The sequence below is a fragment of the Schistocerca nitens genome, chromosome 2, assembly GCF_023898315.1.
Source record: "Schistocerca nitens isolate TAMUIC-IGC-003100 chromosome 2, iqSchNite1.1, whole genome shotgun sequence".
Lineage (NCBI taxonomy): Eukaryota > Metazoa > Arthropoda > Insecta > Orthoptera > Acrididae > Schistocerca > Schistocerca nitens.
The window spans coordinates 726,890,399-726,910,348 of NC_064615.1; the positions used below are offsets into that span (position 1 = coordinate 726,890,399).

General features: G+C 38.1%; 1 protein-coding gene and 1 pseudogene across 5 annotated transcripts in view; one reads left to right on the plus strand and one right to left on the minus strand.

Moving 5' to 3' along the window:
• LOC126236925 (E3 ubiquitin-protein ligase CBL) overlaps positions 1–19,950 on the minus strand; it is a 205,564-nt gene that overhangs the window by 69,995 nt on the left and 115,619 nt on the right. For 3 of the 5 annotated variants that reach the window (XM_049946590.1, XM_049946592.1, XM_049946589.1), the window contains exons 8-10: positions 16,430–16,578; positions 13,704–13,801; positions 6,245–6,325 (exon numbers count right to left, since the gene is read on the minus strand). In XM_049946590.1, the coding sequence (XP_049802547.1) occupies positions 6,245–6,325; positions 13,704–13,801; positions 16,430–16,578 (328 nt within the window). The remainder of the gene's footprint in view (positions 1–6,244; positions 6,326–13,703; positions 13,802–16,429; positions 16,579–19,950) is intronic. The other 2 variants (XM_049946594.1, XM_049946591.1) reach the window with 1 other exon arrangement.
• LOC126238608 (5S ribosomal RNA) lies at positions 2,888–3,004 on the plus strand (annotated as a pseudogene).

The following is a 19,950-nucleotide window of genomic DNA, read 5'->3' on the forward strand; positions in this document are numbered from 1 at the left end:
GAAACTGAAGTGTGCATATATCATGGGAACTTGTTGGTAGCAATGGTGGTATGAGGTATAGAGGTGTGGTAGGAAAGGGAGGGTTAAATTACCCATTAATTTGTGAGTCTGTTACTGACAGAGCACTAGTGCAGATAAATATGGGGAATGGCTCATAAGTGACCTAATGAATTACACTCTTACAGCATTCAAATTACCTTTCACATAGTTTATCCCAAAAATAATTTGAGAAAGTGTTCTTGCTTCTTGTTTTGATTTGTTTGTTAATAACAGAAAATTTAATGGAAAAATTCTGATGACTTAAACTCATGAATAAATTTTGAAAATTACAGTGATATTAACTCAAACATAAGACATCTAATAATTGAAGAACCACAACAGCTGTTAAATGATCCTTTATTGAAATGACCAGTTTTGCAGCATAAAGCTGCATATCTATACTCAAGTTAAAGAACGTAGTACTCATCATACTCATTATTAGTTCTTATGAAATCCAGACCAGAGTTAAATGGATGACCCAACATTCTAAGTCAGATAAAAATAAATTGGCTGTTGAAGGAATGGTAGTCAGCTAATAAAAAAAAAAAGAACTATGGAGTCGACCATCCCAGATAGTAAGGGATCCTACAACAAAAATGACAAGGGAATTGATAAAGTCTAAAACTCAGAATTTGAAAATGTGGAATTGAAATGAAAGTGATTAATAAGACAGGAATATAATTAGATAAACTCACCTTTGGGAGAGCAATTCAATGTAGAATAGACTCACTTGATATGGTGGTAGGCAGGCAGAAAAACAGATCATACAAAATCCACAATAAAACAGGAAACCTACAATAAAAATAGAGCATTCATGACCAACAAAGACAGGATGGGTGGAAATAGATATAGAGAAACAGACTATCCGTTTTATCATGGTTTTTATCTGATCTGTATTTCCACCAGCGACCACTGTATGTTACTGCCACATGTGCCTATTCCACATTATGTTGCTCTCTCAATGGTGAGTTTATCTGACAATATTCCCATTTTATAAATCACCTTCATTTTAATTTCAAATTTTCAAACTTTGAATTTTAGACCCAATCAGTCCTCTTGATGTTTTTTATTGTAGGATTCCTCATTATCTGGGGTGGTCAACTCCATCATTCTACTAGTTTTATTAGCTGACTACCGCACCTTCATTGGATGTTTTATTTTGATTTTACTAAGAATGTTGACTCAATCCATCTAGCCCTAGTCTGAATTTTATTTGACATGATTGTAAGTAATGTTATCTGTAATTTACACATTGTACACACCAATGGCTTCTTTCTGATGGAGCATAAAATGTGGTTTATCTGAAAATGCCACATGTCACCACTCAGTAGATGTCCAATTGAAGTCTTGGCATGCAAATTCCAGTATTCATAGCTGATCAACAGCAGTCAGTATGGGCACATGAACTAGGTGTCTGTTGTAGAGACCCATACACAGCATTATTGACTGGAGGGTCATTGAGCAGACTCTGTTGGTAGCCCTTTGGTTCATCTGGGTGGTCATTTGCTCAACTGCTTCATATCTATGCACACGTACACATCTCCACAGTCTTCGTTCATTCCTGTCATCTATGGTCCATGGTGCACTACAGCTGTCTCAGGGCCAGTGTAAGATAGCACCATTTTGCCGTGCATGGCACACTTTAACCATGGCAGCACACATACAGTTTACAAATTTAGCCATTTTGGAAATGCTTCCACCCTTGACCTGAAAGCCACTGTCCATGCCCTTTTGAATGTCAGATAAATTGTTCCATTTCCTCATTACAACACTGATTGCACAGTTTTCTGCATCTCTCTGACATGCTTAATATACCCTCCACTACTACTAGTGCTGCCAACTGCCATCTGTGAGTGGTTATTGGACATCGATACTGAACATAGGTGGTGATCACATTAATGTGTCTGGATTGTGTACTTTTTGACTTCCAAGACAAGGCCAAATAATTCAGTTTAGCATCCTATTATTTGCCTAGCACAATTTCTGTGGCATGGTGCTTAGCATAGATGATTAGTTGCACACAAGTTCTTTATTTGATTCTCAGTTGCTGCTTCAGATCTACTGTTGTTGAAGGGGTCTGGAATGTTCTTCACACAGCCTTGTGAGGCCAAATGAGAAGCTACCTGAATAAACTAGCAGCAACATTGACATGCAAGTAGCTGAATCAGTGTCAGATCAAAAGGCTATGAACTGTATGGGAATTATTTTGTTCATTTAACTAATGAGGGAATTCAAGACTGTGTCTCTTATCTGAAACTGCCTTTCTACCTAGTTGGGTGATTTACATGGTCACCAGTAACAGGAGATATACTTCATCAGGAGACAATGCATTATCAAATGCCAGATTATTTGTCAATTGCATGTTAACATGCCAGCAGTTAGTGTATGGAGACATCACACTTAAAGTATTGGTGCTTCCAAAGAAAAGAAATAAAGAATGTTTCATGAACCTGGTCAGAAGATCTACAGGTAAACAGGCAGTGATACACTCTTTGAAGCCTATAACAGTTGATGAAAAAAGAATATACAGTAAATACACAAGATAATATTTAGGAAAGGCTCAGTTTTCATTACAAGTTCCCTTTCCTTGGCTGTAGCTAAGGTAGCAACTGTAGGAGTCAGGAAAGGGGGGATGATGATGTATCACTCATGTAGGATAAGAGAAACCTACGAAGTGTAGAGAGTAAGGTAAGAAATGGTAAAAAGAGTGACATTTGTAGGGTGTCAAATACTGTAGGTAAGAAGACAATTACACCAACGACAGATCAAAGGTGACAGAAGGTAAAATAAAATGTTGGAATGAAACAGACAGAAGAAATAAAATAATACAGTAGATGGTATAATGACAGCCAATGGCCTTGCCACAGCAGTAACACGGTTCCTGTCAGATCACCGAAGTTAAGCACTGTTGGGCTGGGCTAGCACTTGGATGGGTGACCATCTGGGCTGCCAAGTGCTGTTGGCAAGCAGGGTGAACTCTGCCCTTATGAGGCAAACTGAGGAGCTACTTGAGTGAGAAGTAGTGGCTCCATTCTCCTAAACTGACATACGGCTGGGAGAGAGTTGTGCTGACCACCTGCCCTCCATATCTGCATCCAGTGACGCCTATAGGTGTGGTTGGTTGGTACCATTGGGCCTCCATGGCCTGTTCAAGTGGAGTAGTAGTAGTAGTATAATGAGAAAGGGGGCAGGCTGAGAAGAAAAATGCTAAAAAGGAATGGGATGAGGAATGGGATCTGATCAGGTTAGACTTTTCTTCTCTTTCCTTCTCATTCTCCCTGTTAAGTCTCCCCTGACCTGTGGCTCTGGGTGTCTTTTCCAAAATCTACCTCTTTTCCTAGACCTCTCCAGTCCTTTTCCTTCACCTATCTTCCTTTCCCTTCAACCCTTCTGCCTGAAGAAGGAGCCACTGGATCCAAAAGCTTGTCTAATTATAATCTTTCATGTGTGTTTTCTGTCACCGCTTGGTGAGTAGATTTTTTTATCTATCCAATTACCTTATTTTGTGAAAAATTGATTGTTCTCATTGTTATAAACAATGCTATTAGTCACAATGACAAGAGTGCTGTCTCTACAACAGAGCAGCCATCTGTAATTCAATTGCTCATTTGCGTACTAATCATTAAACTGAAAAAAATTGACCTGATGAGTGATTAATGGCAATCATGAATAGGTGCTGTAGAGAGGCTACATATCATGACAGTGAAAGTGAGAAAATAATCAGTGTCCTCAGAGTATTTTCTTACACTGCCTAAGAATCATCAGATATATATCACTTTCATAAAATGATGAGACTCATTTTGAAATTCAGCTTAATCACCAGTATTTCGTTGCAACAGTAATAATCTTCAAGATTTTTGGTGTTACTAGTTCTTTTAAAAATTCCGACCAATTGAGTGAAGTGGGAATGAAGACTCAAGAGCTTTATATGGCACTATAAGCATATAATAGGATCTTTTTTGTTTCTTATGCCTGATAGGTGTGGTCCAGGGAATGAAAAAGCAGATAAATAAGATATTTTTCACTCTGGACACTATTAAAAAACCTACATAGTTTTTAACTACCTACTGCATTCTGTATTCTCAGCTTCCAGAGGCACTGCAGATTTATATCCAATGGACATTGACATTTTGCAAAAATGTATGAATGTGATTACTACAGTTTATCAGATTATGAAAAATGGAAGAGAGTGCATAATCTTCAGAAAACATTCTTCCACAATGAGATGTAAAAGGGACACTTTTAAAAATACTACACAAACTGGACATATTAAGCTTCAGAGAATATTTACAACATTGTATGAAAATTACTAAAGTATAATGAAAATTAATACTTTTCATTTTGTATTATGTATCAGTTTAAAAGTTGTTTATTACAACATAATCGAGATTTTAACACTGTAGGAAACCTTAACAATTAGTGAATATGTTACACCGTTAGCCATATGTTATATACACTAAAGCACTAAAGAGCCAAAGAAACTAGTACACTTGCCTAATATTGTGTGGGGCCCCCGCGAGCATGCAGAAGTGTCACAACACAATGGGGCATGGACTTGACTAATGTCTGAAGTAGTCCATAAATTCGTAAGAATACAAGGGGGTGGAGGTCTCTTCTGAACAGCATGTTACAAGGCATCTCAGGTATGCTCAATAATGTTAATGTAGGGGGAGTTTGGTGGCCAACGGATGTGTTTAAACTCAGAAAAGTGTTCCTGGAGCCACTCTGTAGCAATTCTGGATGTGTTGGGTGTCGAATTGTCTGCCAGAATTGCCCAAGTCCATTGGAATGCACAATGGACGTGAATGGATGCAGGTGATCGGACAGGATGCTTCCATATTTGTCACCTCTAAGAGTCATATCTAGATGTTTCAGGGTCCCATATCACTCCAACTGCACATGCGCCACACCATTACAGAGCCTCCACCAGCTTGAACAGTCCCCTGCTGGCATACAGGGTCCATGGATTCATGAGGTTGTCTCCATACCCATACACGTCCATCCGCTCGATACAGTTTGAAAAAAGACTCGTCTGAACAGGCAACATGTTTCCAGTCATTAACAGTCCAATGTTGGTATTGACAGGCCCAGGCGAGGCGTAAAGATTTGTCTTGTGCAGTCATCAAGGGTACACAAGTAGGCCTTCGGTTCTGAAAGCCCATATTGATGATGTTTTGATGAATGGTTTGCACGCTGATGCTTGTTGATGTTGAAATCTGCAACAATTTACGGAAGGGTTGCACTTCTGTCACACTTTAACATTTCTCTTCAGTCATCATTGGTCCCATTATTGGAGGATCTTTTTTCGGCTGCTGTTTTGTCAGAGATCTGATGTTTTACCAGATTCCTGATATTCACGGTACACTCGTGAAATGGTCATATGGGAAAATCCCCACTTCATCATTACCTTGGAGATGCTATGACCCATCACTTGTACGCCAACTATCACACCACATTCAAATTCACTCAAATCTTGATAACCCACCACTGAAGCACCAGTAACTGATCTAACACTGCGCCAGACACTTCTTGTCTTATATAGGCCTTTCTGATCACAGTGCTGTATTCTGTCTATTTACATATCTCTGTATTTGAATACACATGCCTATACCAGTTTCTTTGGTGCTTCACTGTATGTTTCATTCAGAGGGTGCAGATTTGTCTCATCTTCAGAACATTTGGCATCATTGTATTATATGATGAAAGTAAAATCATGCAGTGGTCAGAAAGATCAAAAGATTTACTGACAGGAAGTGAAAGCACTAGAAAAACAAAGAGGGCTGGCATTTATCAGTTTGAGGGAGACCTACATAAATAGTAAATAATTAGTACCTAAAATAAAATACAGCTACCAAGAACTATCATCTGATTATTCTGAAATAAAATTCTGTAAATATGACCACCAAGAATCCTATCGTCCTAACACATTTTTTGCAATGATGACATTTCATGTGTACTGGAGTTTGTAGAAGTGTGAGACAGTCCTCAATGTTTGATAATATTAAGTTGCAGGCTGTCAGTTAACAATTCCATAGTGATACTAGTATCTTAGTTATTAATTTTGCTTAATAAAATATGTATCACAACTCTAACTTCGAAACATATGTATAAAATATTATTTCTGTAACACTGTAACGGGTGGTTGTCACATATTGTTACAAATTATTTGTATGAATTTTCATTTCAAGTTGCTCATATTTCTTACCTAACAAGGGATCAAGCATCTCATCATCCACTGGTGGGAGTGACACCATATAGTGATTTGAAGATTCAGGAGATCCTTCAACTGGTATTGAAAGCATACAAGAGAAACTGTTATATAATGGACAGTTATGCAAAGGAGCAAAAAGTAAAGGCTTAATAAACAGGTAACTTTTATAAATAACAGTGAATTAAGGCTCAATATGTTTTTGGAGACTATACTCATTTTCTTATACTCAGATCGTTTCCTACCATACTACAATAGCGGGTAACGGTTAAGGGTGCTCTGAGGCCTCCCGCCAAAAAACTACAACTGACATATCAGTACAATTATATCATCAAAGTAATTTCAATTAAATCTTAAGACAATAAATATCTCAGACGGACACTGCTGCCTGTTGTCAAACAGTGCAGATGCAACACAAGATTTATTTCACCCAAACTTGAGGAGTTGGAACATTGTTAAAATGTTAAGTATTTCAGACACCTGACTTTTTCAATGATGTTAGTCATGGTAGCAGTTTGGTATGATGGTTTTGAATTGCGTTTGAGCTAGTAAAATATTCACCTGTACTCCATATAGTGGAAAGTACATGTGATAATTTACCATATTCCTACTCCACTTGTGCATGGAGCATAGAAAGAAAGACAGTATGTCTGCACATAAGCCCAAAATTCTCTAATTTTACCATTATAATTAGTATGTATGAAACATAATGTAATCTAATTAGTTGAAGGAGTAAAGATAACCAGTCATCACTTAGTTGAAGCATTGAGGAGTCAACAAGCACATTACAAAAAAAGGATTGAAAACATGGCCAAGCTTTGGGACACGGACACGGACACGGACGGACACACACACACACACACACACACACACAAAGATTGTCCTAACTAACTACATTGCCCTGACACTGTAGCCTGCCTGAGTCAAGAGGTGGGAAGGAGCAGCAAGGAGGTAGGAAGGGAATGGGAGGAGTGGAACGGAATGAAGGCTGATGATTGATGACTGAGAGTGAGAGGCAACAAGGAAATGGGATAAGAATGTGGACCAATGAACCTGTGTGAGTATGGACTAACACAGTGAATTATCAGGCATAGAAACATGGGTGAAAGTTTGGGATAGTGGGTAGCAGAGATTGAGAGAACAATGGTTTCAGGATCAAACAATATGTTGTAAATATAATTTGCATCCATGTAATTCAGTGTATGTGTGATTTGAGGGGGATCCAGATGGCATAGATTATAAAGTAGAGAATGAAGTCATACATGTTGTGTTCAACAGCATGTTAGGCCACTGGGTAGTCAAATTTACTCTTGGCCGTATTTTTGCAATGGCTATTGATTCAGACGGAAATCTGGAAAAGTGGCTGGGAGTCATTTCCACATAAAAAATCTGTGAAGAAGTTACAACAAACAGAGTTGGTACATGACATGGCTGCTTTCGATAAAGTAAGATATGCCTGTGATTGGACTGGAATAAGATCTTCTGGGTTGGGACCATAGGACAGGCCTTGTACTTGTGTCTTCCACAAGGCTATAACCAAAACTGGGTTTAGGTGTGTCATAAGGATTGAGCATGATACTTCATTGATTTGTTGGGTGGCAGAATACTGATTTGGGAGAGATAGTACAGATTGTGGGAAGGTGGTTCCTTATCACTGCAGCACATAATGAAAAGCAGTTGGTGGCCTGGTGAAGGATATGGTTTAAATTTTTCTAGTCTGATGTAATACTGGGTAATGTGCCAGTTGCCTGCACATTTTAAATCTGCCACTGGTTCTTAAGTCAGAAGGGAAGTGCATAACATGCCATTTACTGTGAATTGACAATACATGCTGGACGCATATAGAACTGGCATGTTCAGATGGTCGTGGCACCTGTGTTAGTCTAGCTGGGCTCAAAAGTGTACAGTGAACATTGGTTTGCAAAAGAGAAAGTTTTGCTGCAGACGATTATGCAACTTGGTTTTAAGATCAGCAAGAATGCTTCATGTGGCAGGAACCAATGTCTGTACTGGAGTTGATTAGAGAGGCCAGTTTATGAAAGAAAGAAGCTTTTTGTTAGATAGTGAATGATTTGTGGCATTCAGTGCTGGAGCCAGACACTATGGAGGCCAGTGTTATGGGGCTGGCACCTTGAAGAATATGGAGCACAGTGTGTTCTGTGGCTACAAATGACAAGGTACTGAACTGTGATTGCTCTCTGCTCTTTTTAACTGAGATTGGTGTCTTGAATCCAGTCTGAGTAATGGATGTCGATGACTGTCGTTAGAAGTCTGATGTATCCATACTGCCAGCTGTGAAGCATTAGACACAGTGTGTGCTGCTACTGGTTATTCACAGCTTTTGGTTTCCTTCCTGGACATATATTAAGACACAAGAGTGCTTTCAGCATAGCTAATATGTGTATAGCATGTTTTACTTGGATTGTTACAAGGGCTGGATTCAAACTGATGAGTCAGTGAGCTGCCATCTGTGTTGACACAATGAAGGTCTGTGAGACGCGTTTTTACAGTGAATGGATATAGTACTCTGTCAATCTACTCCAGTGTGTAGACTGTTGAACATCATGTTTACAAAGATAGAGCAACGTTCTTGAGGAAAAATTGAAATGGCACAAGGTCAGAGTATGTAAAAATGTTTCTAGGAATTGCTTGAAGGATGTGGTGATGCAGCGTTGTCATATAACACAGTTGCATGATGGGGTAAGGCATTCAGATTAAGTAGAGAAGCTGGAAAGGTCACCATGTACAGAATGACATCATGCAGAGGGCAATACAATTCAATTCCTTGGTTGCTTGTTGGATATTGATCGCTGCTGGGCTGCATGTGAGTTAGCAGCAGAAGTAACAGAATGCCTTAAAACTGTGCTCCACATCCCGTACGACATTCTGGGGTTCCAGAAAATTTCAGCACACTGGATACCCCATGAAATGTCCAAGATGCAACAATCGCACCACTGTGCCACTGCACAGGATATGTTGGGCTGGTACAAAAGGGAAGGTAATGACTTTCTTCAACCCATTTCCACTATTGACATGCTCATATGAATCGAACTTGAAATGCCAATCCAATGAATGGAAGCATCCCAGTTCTCCTTGTCCACAGAAAGTGCACACTACACCAAGTGTTGTGTAGGTGACATCCACTGTGGTGTATGACACTGATGGGGTAGTGCTCCATCATGCCTACCACCAAGGGTTATGGTAGATGCTGCCTACAACTGCATGTTCCTACAGCACCACCTTAATCCAGCGCTTAGGCAAAGACGATGGAACAGCACCCCATCATTCTGTATGGCAATGCATGATGCCACACCGCAGCTGCTGGCCAGGACCTCTTGCGCCGCTGGCAAAGGGAGAGTCTGAAACATCCAATGTACTCACCTGACATGAGTCCCTGCAATCATGATCTCTTTGTCAAAGTGAAAGAACCACTGCAAAGTTATCCATGTTATAAAGCAGCCAGTACAGGACACAAACAGAAATAAATGTGCAAATAGTATACAACAACTTCCGGACATTTGGCAAAAGGTCATAAACAACAGGGGGAAATTATAATGAAGGTGTGTAACTGTAAGTACATCTGTCAATAAAATCATTTCATAGAAAAATAATAGTTTCCATTACCTTTTATCCATCGCTTGTATCATTCTCACCCTATTTACTGAATGAATGCATTTGCCTTTAACCATTTTGTCAGCTGTTTTAAATGGCATAAGTGTGCACTGGTTATCATAGTTGAAAGCTATCATGTTAAAGGGGTTTAACTGATAAGTTCTTAATGGTCTAAGTGTTAATGCATGGTGTTAATACTAATTCATCTTCAGACTGCCATCTAAATATTAAATTCCTTAGCCTTCATTAAAGATGAATAAGAAAACTGAATGTTAGTGAACTGTACTGGCAGTGGCCAAAATTTATTTATACTTATTTATGTGAAGGCCATAATGGAGATGTCACAGCAAGTCTGCCAATTTTGGAATGTTTTCATGGCCTACAGTTTCTTATACATTTTAAGGATTGTAATCAACTAGATATTTGCAGTTTCCTATGTTAAAGGTCGAAACTGTTAAATTTTAATTGATATTATGTTTAAATGAGCTTGTGTCTGAGAATTGTTTGGCAGTTGATTTTAATAATGGTTAACAGAGCAAAAAGAAATTATTAATAAAGCATGTCTTCAGGTTCATGTAATCTGTAAATTTCAAAACAAATGTGTAATGAAAGGTGCAACCCGTCTGTAATTTAGAACAGATCACCAGCTATTTCTCTCTAGTAAGTTTTTGATATATACTGATTTGCATTTTGTTGTCCACAACAAGGGCAGGGAACTTAGGTGGATCAGTAATGAGAAGGGTAGGTGCTTTTATGCAGCTGGTTCACAGGGGTTGTTAAAGAATTAGTGGCATACATGGCTGTGACAAGGGAATCCAATTGTGGACTACATTTGGAGGGTAGTGTCTGTCCATGAAAGCCTTACTTAGTAATACTTTCAACAAATGGATAAGGGAGTTCTTGTCACTAAAGACATGCCAGACTACACGGAGAGACATTTTAACATGTGGGAGAGAATTTAGCATGTGAGAGATGGCAGCTGTCAATGTGGAGATATATTCTCCTCTTTATCATGCCACGGGTGCCACATTACTATCCCATTCCCTTGCTGCTTCTCTCTCCCAGCCATCAACCTCCTTATCCTCCAACCCTCCCTTTCTCATTCAACCTCTTTGTTCCTCTCACCCACTCCACTAGATGGTGAGTGTTACGTTTACTCCTTCTATTATTTGTGTTCTACCATGGACTTTCCAGAATAATATCACCAACCTAATATAATCTTATTGTATTTCATGACTCATCTTAGAATTTAGCTCTCATATTTTAAAGAGTGCACTTATTAGAAATGCACAATGTCATTCCAGTGGAGTGTCCCACTACAGATAGTTGATCATTGCTGTGAAGCTTCTGCACTGATTAAACAAATCCATGACAAAAACCACATCTCTTGTTTAAACTTCCTCTAAGTAGAACCCATGAATGCTTTCAATAAAGTAAATTCAGAACAATTTTTCCCCTCCATCCAGGAATGGACTGGTACAAAACCTTCCCAGATGATACAATAAAAAGTACATTTTACCATACACTTTGTAGTTATTAGCAGAGTGCAGATATAGAAGTAGATGTAAAATCAAATTTAAGAGTGATCCATGAGGTAGAGTAAATAAAGTGATGCAGAGATAATGTAAGTAGCTGATGTAATAGAAATTAGGCACAGAGTAAGGTAAATAAGGAAAGAAATTGTAACACAGAATGACTATAATAAGGGAATAACATAAACTGTGGGAGAGAGGATGTGCCATGGGAAAAAGGAATGTAAAAAGAAAAACCAGCACATGAGAAAGGAAGGAAGGTAGGAAGCTGACATAAATTGATTCCCAAGAGTCACCCTTGGATACTTCCATGAACACAGTGGTTGTCCAAATTGCAGATAGAAGAAATTGCACTCCAACATATCCTTTCCTTCCACTACCCTCTTGGGCTCATTAATTATTAATAAATGTTTACATTGCAACTTAGAGTAGGCCTGTATGTTTGTTACAACACGTCATCACATGTTATACCTAAACAGAACATTTCAAGAATGATCCATAATTCCATTTGTGGAATGCACAGATGAATACATCTTTTATGACACAAAGATGGACCACATTTCACCATAACTGAAAGTCAAAAGAAATAATATAAATAAAGCTGTGTATTAAATGTTGTAGTTCCTAACATGAGGGCACCAGTGGTTCTCAAAGCTAGGAGTACTGTGTTTATTTTCCAAGATGGGTCTTTTAGCTGTAAAGGAAGATTCATCTCCTGAAATAAATGCTGGCAAGCCGTTCTGTCTTTCATAAATTTAACAAATCTCAGAATGCAAATTTTGTTTGTATATATCTTTTTATACATTTTATATGAAAACTTTATTCTTATAATTTTCTGGTAGATGGCTGATATAATGTACACTATATTACTCTTGAAAATTTTCATTTGGGTGATTAAATTTTATTATTCAACAATGGGACACCCATACAGTGATTTGAAGAGTCAGACACTTTGTCTACTAGCATCTGACACATATTAAGAATAGGTAAGTATTCAAGAGAATGAAAAATGAAGATGTAGGATATCATACATTTATGGCATAAAATAAAATTATTCTTCCATATTTTGTCTGTGGGTGGTATTCATTTTGTTGTTCTCATATTTACACTATCATGATGAATGCAGCAATGGCAGCGGCAGCTGCAGCTCTTCACCTTTTAAACAAATACTATTACAATTAAATGGGCCAGAGAGAAATTGGACTTGACCTGACAGCTGATAACATGTCTACACAGACTCTCCCGTGCAGGGTGGACCTTATGCATGAACCCCTGTATTGAGTAAGGATGACAGTATCCAAAAAATTCATTTTCAAAGATATGCCACCACAAGGCACTTGTGTACTTCACACATAAAATGAGAAAAGTTCTTTAAATGTTATAATTCTTACATTTTCAAGAGAATAAGACATTTACAGAGTTTCAGTAAGCTCTGGCTACAGCAACCATATATTTCCAGTTTTTATATTATCTCTGAGCTGCAAATACTTTACTGATTTATATTTAGCCCAAAAATCTTAGCATGACTATTGGTTATTATATTATAACGCAAACTGTTTTTTTTTTATTTTTTTACAGTAAACAGATGAGTTTTGTCATCACCATAGAAAATATGCACCTCCTCAATCTTTGCTGAGAGACTAAGAGAGTCCTCTACTAGCAAAGAGAGAAAGCATAAAAATAATTTAAGAAAACCTTGCACATAATGTTGCATAATGAACCAAGAGGCTCAAAGTTAAGAAGACTGAAGTGTCAGCATGTATCACGATAAATAAAATGTCTTATGCAAAACTGAATTTCCTATGAAAACTGCTGCTGAGGTTCAGCTACACACCACCGGCAGCAAATGTTATGCACTTCCTATCTAAAAGCCATTGTAGCTGACAAACTATTCACTTCTTCTGTACAAAGCAGCAAGGTACATGATTAACTAATTTCTAGACCATAATAACTGAAAAAAATATTTGATGCACATTTAATTAAAGCAGTCAGGTTTTTGAATGTTCACAGATGGGAGTGCAACTGACATGTACCATAAAGTACCCAATATCTCTGCTGAGAATGATGCTTCTGGTAACCCTTTCAAATGCTACTCTTATGCAGCTTAGACACGTTGGCATACCACAAGAATTCTGCTGACAGCAACTGACTCTAGTAGTACTCTGAATAGCAGCTTCTATATTTAGTTTTGTAAGTTACTTACCAAGTGTAAGACTGGAACTTTCATCAAAAAATTCATGGCGGTCTATTTCTATATACTCTAATAGATTACTTTCACTTATATTTATTCTGAATTACTTTGGTTTCCTTACCTGAGAAGGAATCGAGCATCTCATCATCTCTTGGTGGAAGTGAAACTATATAATGATTTGGAGGCTCTGGGGCTTCTTCAGCCGGCAAGGACAAATGACTAGGAAGAGAGTGATCAGATTAGAAATATTCATTTATCAAGATAATCTCACAGCACTGGTAATTCTTAAAATAGATACATAAAATTTAGAAAAAATTGGAAGGAGAAATGAAAGCAGGAAAATCTTAAGTTGTGACCAGTAGTATCAAAACTAAAGAAGTCCCAAAGCAGTCCCAAACTAAAGAAAGACAAATATGCGCAACTTCCTCACTTAAAGTCGTCATTCACTCAAGATTTTTAGTACTATTTGTTATGAACTCACTATTAACAAATATGAATTATGTATCTATTAAGCAATGAAATTTGTTTTAATACTTTATTTCTATAAATAAGATATTAGGCAACATTGGAAAATTCAAGAGAGTATTGTGAATGTGCACGGAAAAGTGTAGAGGATGACAAAATGGCAGCCGATGAAGATGAAGAACATGAACTAAAACATTTCATGGGGGATGGGAAAGTAACTTATATTCACTGATACAAATATGTTGATGGAAGAAGGGCAGTCAAATCATAACTCACCAGTATACTTGCACTATGTTTTAACTGGACTAAAAATAAAACCATACTTCATATTATGCTGGCAGGATATAAATTATTCTGAATGTGCCTCTTGTACTGAGAGTTTGACTCAGCATCTAATTACCTTTGATGTTATTGGTTTAATGTGTAGTCTTAGGTTGGAAAAACTAATAATTCATAGGGAAATAAATTTATATATTAAGGGGTGTAAGCCATGGTTCCAGTCACATTATTATCAAGGGATATCTGAATTATTAAGAATAATGTGGCTGATAGATTTTACATTAATTTATGAAGGAACATGATACTCAAATAATGGTATAAATAAAGTGAAGCACAAAATGAAATCAAAAGGCATTGTTTTTCTCTCTCATATGTTTTGGGACTACTAAGAAAGAGTCTTCATGGTCTTGCCAGGGAAATATTTCAGTACACCCTAAAGCAACATCTTTTTCCATCAATCTTACATACTATTTCCAATCTACAAGAAGCCAAGAGAATACACACTTTGGCACAATGTGAGGACACACATTATGGGGTACAACTATGGTTCTGTAAGACATTTAATAACTGCTGTAAGCACCAATAAAATATTCTGGCAACATACTCATTCTCCAATAAAAGAAATCATGCTAATCAATGCTAATACAGTATCTTATACTGGTCAATGATGTACTTCACTATGCCTCTGCATTTCTGTTTTATTGATGCCTATGCACAATCTGCTTTTAGCATAATGCTCATAATATTTTTGACTAGCTGAGAAATCTGGTGTAGCTGAAGAATTTATTTGTAGCTGTGCTCAAGACATCATACATATGGAATTTATTTTTGACTTATAAGCTTCAAAAAATACACTGTTTGAAGTAGTATGATTGGGGACATGATTGAAGAGATTATCTGCTTCACTAAGCCACATAGATCTGGCTGTGCCAAAAGCAACTGACACTAAGGTCCACATTCACAATACGCAGCATCTGGCTTTGTGTGTTATTTATGATGATGGCATAACATAAGCTCCCTAGAAATTGTGCATGTTTAATGTGAAATGATAAACTGTTAGGAATAAGCAGGATTTGGAGTATAAAAACTCAAACTCCTGTACCACTACTCGTCAAAATTTTGGCTTCTATGATGTTACATTAGAGAGAAACATGTGGTCTCTGTGAGTGGATTGTTCTGAGCAGCAAGATAATGCAAGATGCTCCCAATCAGAGTTATGCTGTGCCTCATTTTTGGAAGGAATTTCCATAGAGCAAATTAATGTCTGATGTTCTTGAGGTGCATCAAGTCTTGTCTCATGATCTTCATTGCGTTCTGGAGATGACATAGTCCTCAATCTTTTAAGCATTCTAATGTATTCAGAAAGACTTAACTGTTTTCTAGGCATTTTTATTCATAAACAAAATAAATCAAAATATAATAAGCTGGCACCCAAATCACACAGCAAACATAATAAATTTATTTCCTAGCCAAGAAGTCAAATATAAATAAAACCTATCAAAAGAAGACAAGCGATTTTGTTAACTTTGTAATATACAAAGCGGAATCAGTAAATCCGTGTATCCTAGTGAAGTAAATTCAGTGTTAGTTTGTATTTGTAAAGGTAAGACTGCTGCACTTAATTCTGTAACTGACACAGACTTGGAAAATACATCTGTCACTGAGTTTTTTTTTTTTTTTTACCAGTGTCCTGATTTTGACAAAATCGAAACTACACACTGCTTGAAACTGCACTCAGGTTCCATGTCAAAACAACATGAAGATTCATCTAGTAGTTTTCAAGATTAGCATGTTCAAACAGACACACATAACTATTTCAGATAAAACTTTCAAACAATTTTTTTTTTTTCTGTCATCCGATACATAGCTAATACATTGCCCCAAGTTACAATCAAGTTACCTGTAAGAACATCATGAAAATTTATCCACTTGTTTTGGAGATCAGGAATTACTGGTAACTGTACTCTAAATGTAGCTTCTTTCCACGCATGTGATAATCCAAACAATTTATCTTTAATCAGTCTAACTTATTATTAAAAAATAAAAAATTCTTCCACATTTATAAAAACCAAATTAATAACAAATGAATTTTTGCCAGTATACCTCGGAGAAGAGCTAGGACTGCCTAGAGTGGGTGACGCCCTCCTTGGAGGCAACGGAGGAGGTGGAGCTGCAGTCACAACTGTAGCTGCTGTTGCTCTGCGTTGCAATTGTGGAGAAGGATGTGGGGATATCATAGGGCTTCGTCCACCCTGAAGACAAAAAATTACAATTTGTTTTGTTTATTAAGAATATGTTTGTGTGGCACAGACCAGTGTTGATTAGGTATTACAAGGTGTACAACTTTGCTTTCGCCATTTTTCCCCAACATTTGAGGCTTTAATGAAACAAATTGATTACACAAGTATCATTCAAAGTATTTTCCATCACTGGCCACTACTTTCTCCCATCTTTCGGGCAGTGTACGAATCCCACATCAAAAAAATTGTTCATCTTTTGAAGCGATCCACGAATCGATCCAACTTGTGACTTCTTCATGAGATCGGAAGTGTTGGTCAGCCAAGCCATGCACCATTGATCTAAACAGGTGATAGTCAGAGGGAGCAATGTCTGGAGAATACGGTGGGTTGGGTAGGACTTCCTATTTTAATGTTTTCAAGTACGTTTTGACCCCTTTTGCAACATGGGGTCGAGTTTTGTCGTGCTGCGAAATCACTTTATCGTGCCTCTCGCTGTATTGCAGCTGTTTGTCTTTTAATGCTCTGCTCAAATGCATTAATTGCATTTGATAACAAGCACCTGTGATTGTTTCACTTGATTTTAACACCTCATAGTACATGACACTGAGTTGGTCCCACCAAATGCAGAGCATGATTTTGGAGCCGTGAATATTTGGTTTGGCTGTTAAGGTGGAAGCATGGCCGGGATATCCCCATGATTTTTTGCATTTAGGGTTATCGTAATGAACTCATTTTTTGTCCCTGGTCACAATGCAATGCAGAAATACCTTCCGTTTTTGCCTCTGAAGCAACTGTTCACAAACACACAAACACCGTTCAACGTCTCTCAGTTTCAGCTCACATGGTACCCAAGTTCCTTCTTTCTGAATCATTCTCATAGCCTTGAGATGCTTTGAAATGGCTTGCTGTGTCACTCCCACTAATTGTGCCAATTATTCTTGAGTTTGACGTGAATCTTCACTCAGAAATGTCTTCAATTCTGCATCTTCGAAAACATTCTCTCTTCCACCACTATGCCGGTCTACGACGTTAAAATCACCATTCTTGAAGCGCTGAAACCACTCACAACACATTCTTTTACTAATAGCATCCTTACCATATGTACTTGAGAGCATTCAATGAGTCTCAGCTGCTGTTTTCTTCATATTGAAACAAAACAGTAACACCTCCCGCAAATGCTGAGAATTGGGCTTGTAAACTGACATTTTCAATCAAGAACAACTTTATGATGCAGAGACAAATCGACTAATGTTTGAATGAGGTTATGTTGACTGAGGTCCAAGCTAACTGCCTGATGTCTGCAATCTGTTTCTTTCGACCGCTACTTACTGTTGTCACCACCTATCGGCAAATGGCGGAAGCAAAGTTGTACACCTTGTACGATTTTATCCAGTCCCTTAGCTCTGTAAATTAGCTTCAATTATGATTAATTTCCTTTTCCACACTGTTGGAAAGTGTCATGTCTGGGTAAATAGCCCATCAACATAGCACAACCTACCTCAAGCTGCTATCTTTACACACCTATGCTACACTGTGACTTGGCCTCAAGAAGCTCTGACACCAGGACTTAGGCATTTAATGACCCGTTACTGTGTTGTGTTCTTAGATAACTGTCCTTAACTATGGTCCTTCCGAACATAGACTTTTGCCTTTTTAGAGTCAGTGAACTTGGCTGCTATAGAAAACAGTTACACTCCTTTATCAGACTACTGATATCCACAAACAGAATTTGTTGTGACTTTCTGTTTAAGTCAAACAGTAGTTTACTATAGAACTTTGAAGTGTGATTTGATGTTGTTATCAATAAATGTTTTGTTCCTTGTCTAACTGGGAGTGAGTTCTTGCTTACCAAGCCTTGGATGGGGCACTTCAGTTATTGGCAACAAGAAATGGACTCCTGTCCTGTGCCCCAGGTAGAGAGAGCTTCCATGATTTCTTTTCAAAGGCATGAGCACCCAAGTGTTCTTATGCAGCAGATGCAGCAAACCAAGCAGCAGGCACAAAACCTGATGTTGAAAGAGATGGCTGCCATCATCATGTCACCTGAAATATCCAAACGACTGTCTTGCATCGAGTCCATGGTGAAGGGTCTCAGGACGTCACCACCACCGTTCCCACCATTTGACAAGAAAGCGAAACCATGGGTTACATTGCCACCTGTAACAGCACCATATTGCGCATGGAGTCTCAGGCGATATCCAGCAGCATGCCTTTTTAGTAGCTTACACTGGGGCTGATGTCTATTACATCCTTCAATAGTTAAATCCAGAATTAGAAGAAAATTACTTTCCTATGAACAGCTTAAAACAGTATGGATAGTATTGTGACTCAAATCCATGAGTGGCTGTCCATCATAAATATTTGTAATTGTCTTAACAAGATGGACAATCCCAACATATATGGCTCACACAGTTGCAAGGACTTTTCTGGAGTTACAGTTACAGTGAAAAAACTCCAAGTGTAAGCAACCATATGCCCACTCATTGTTCAGAGACACGATTTCAATTCATTTACCTGACAGGGGACACAGAAACGATCTTCAAAAACTGAATGACCACTCATTACCAACATGCTTCCAGCTCATTTGAGCATCTGAACAGCCGGTACAGAACTCCTCACAGGTGTTCTCTACCCACCTGCCCACCACTAAAGGCGCAGACCCAGACCCACTGCACTGGCTTCACAGCTCCACTGAATAAATCTTCCCCTCTTTTGAGAGGCCAGCATACCCAGAAATTACAATCCTATAGCAATTGTTTCATCATGCACCATAGACAGCAATGCTAGTTATGACATGCAAAGTGTAAAACCTGTGGTAAATCAGCACATAACAGAAACCTGCCAATCCACACTCAAAATGAATGTCAACAGCAAGCTCTTTGGAAACTAGGACTCGGATTTGGATGCTCATGTGTCCTCCAGGTGCAAGCAACCTCTCTCAGATGATCAAAATATCCATGGGTGGACTGCCGGTCTACAGTAATATTTCGGCGATCATACATGTCGCCATCATCAGGCGACATGTATGATCACTGAAATATTGTGCCCGTTGGACACTGTAGACCGGCAGTACACCCGTGGATATTTTGATAATCAAATACACCGGGAGAAACTCAAGAATCTCTTTCAGATGAATTGTTAGCACTGGAAGTGTCACTTAATGACGTTCCTGTCACATTCTAAATAGATGCAGGCTCTTCAACAATCACCATTATTCAGGACACATACAAATGGCTTGTCTCACTACCCCTGTGATCTTTTTCAAAACAACTGAAAATTTATAGCAGTGATAACATTGAGGTGGTGAGTTAGTTTTTTTCCATGATCAAATATCAAAAATATCTTTTGAGGGCTCACATATTGGTCATCACCACATGGGGATCT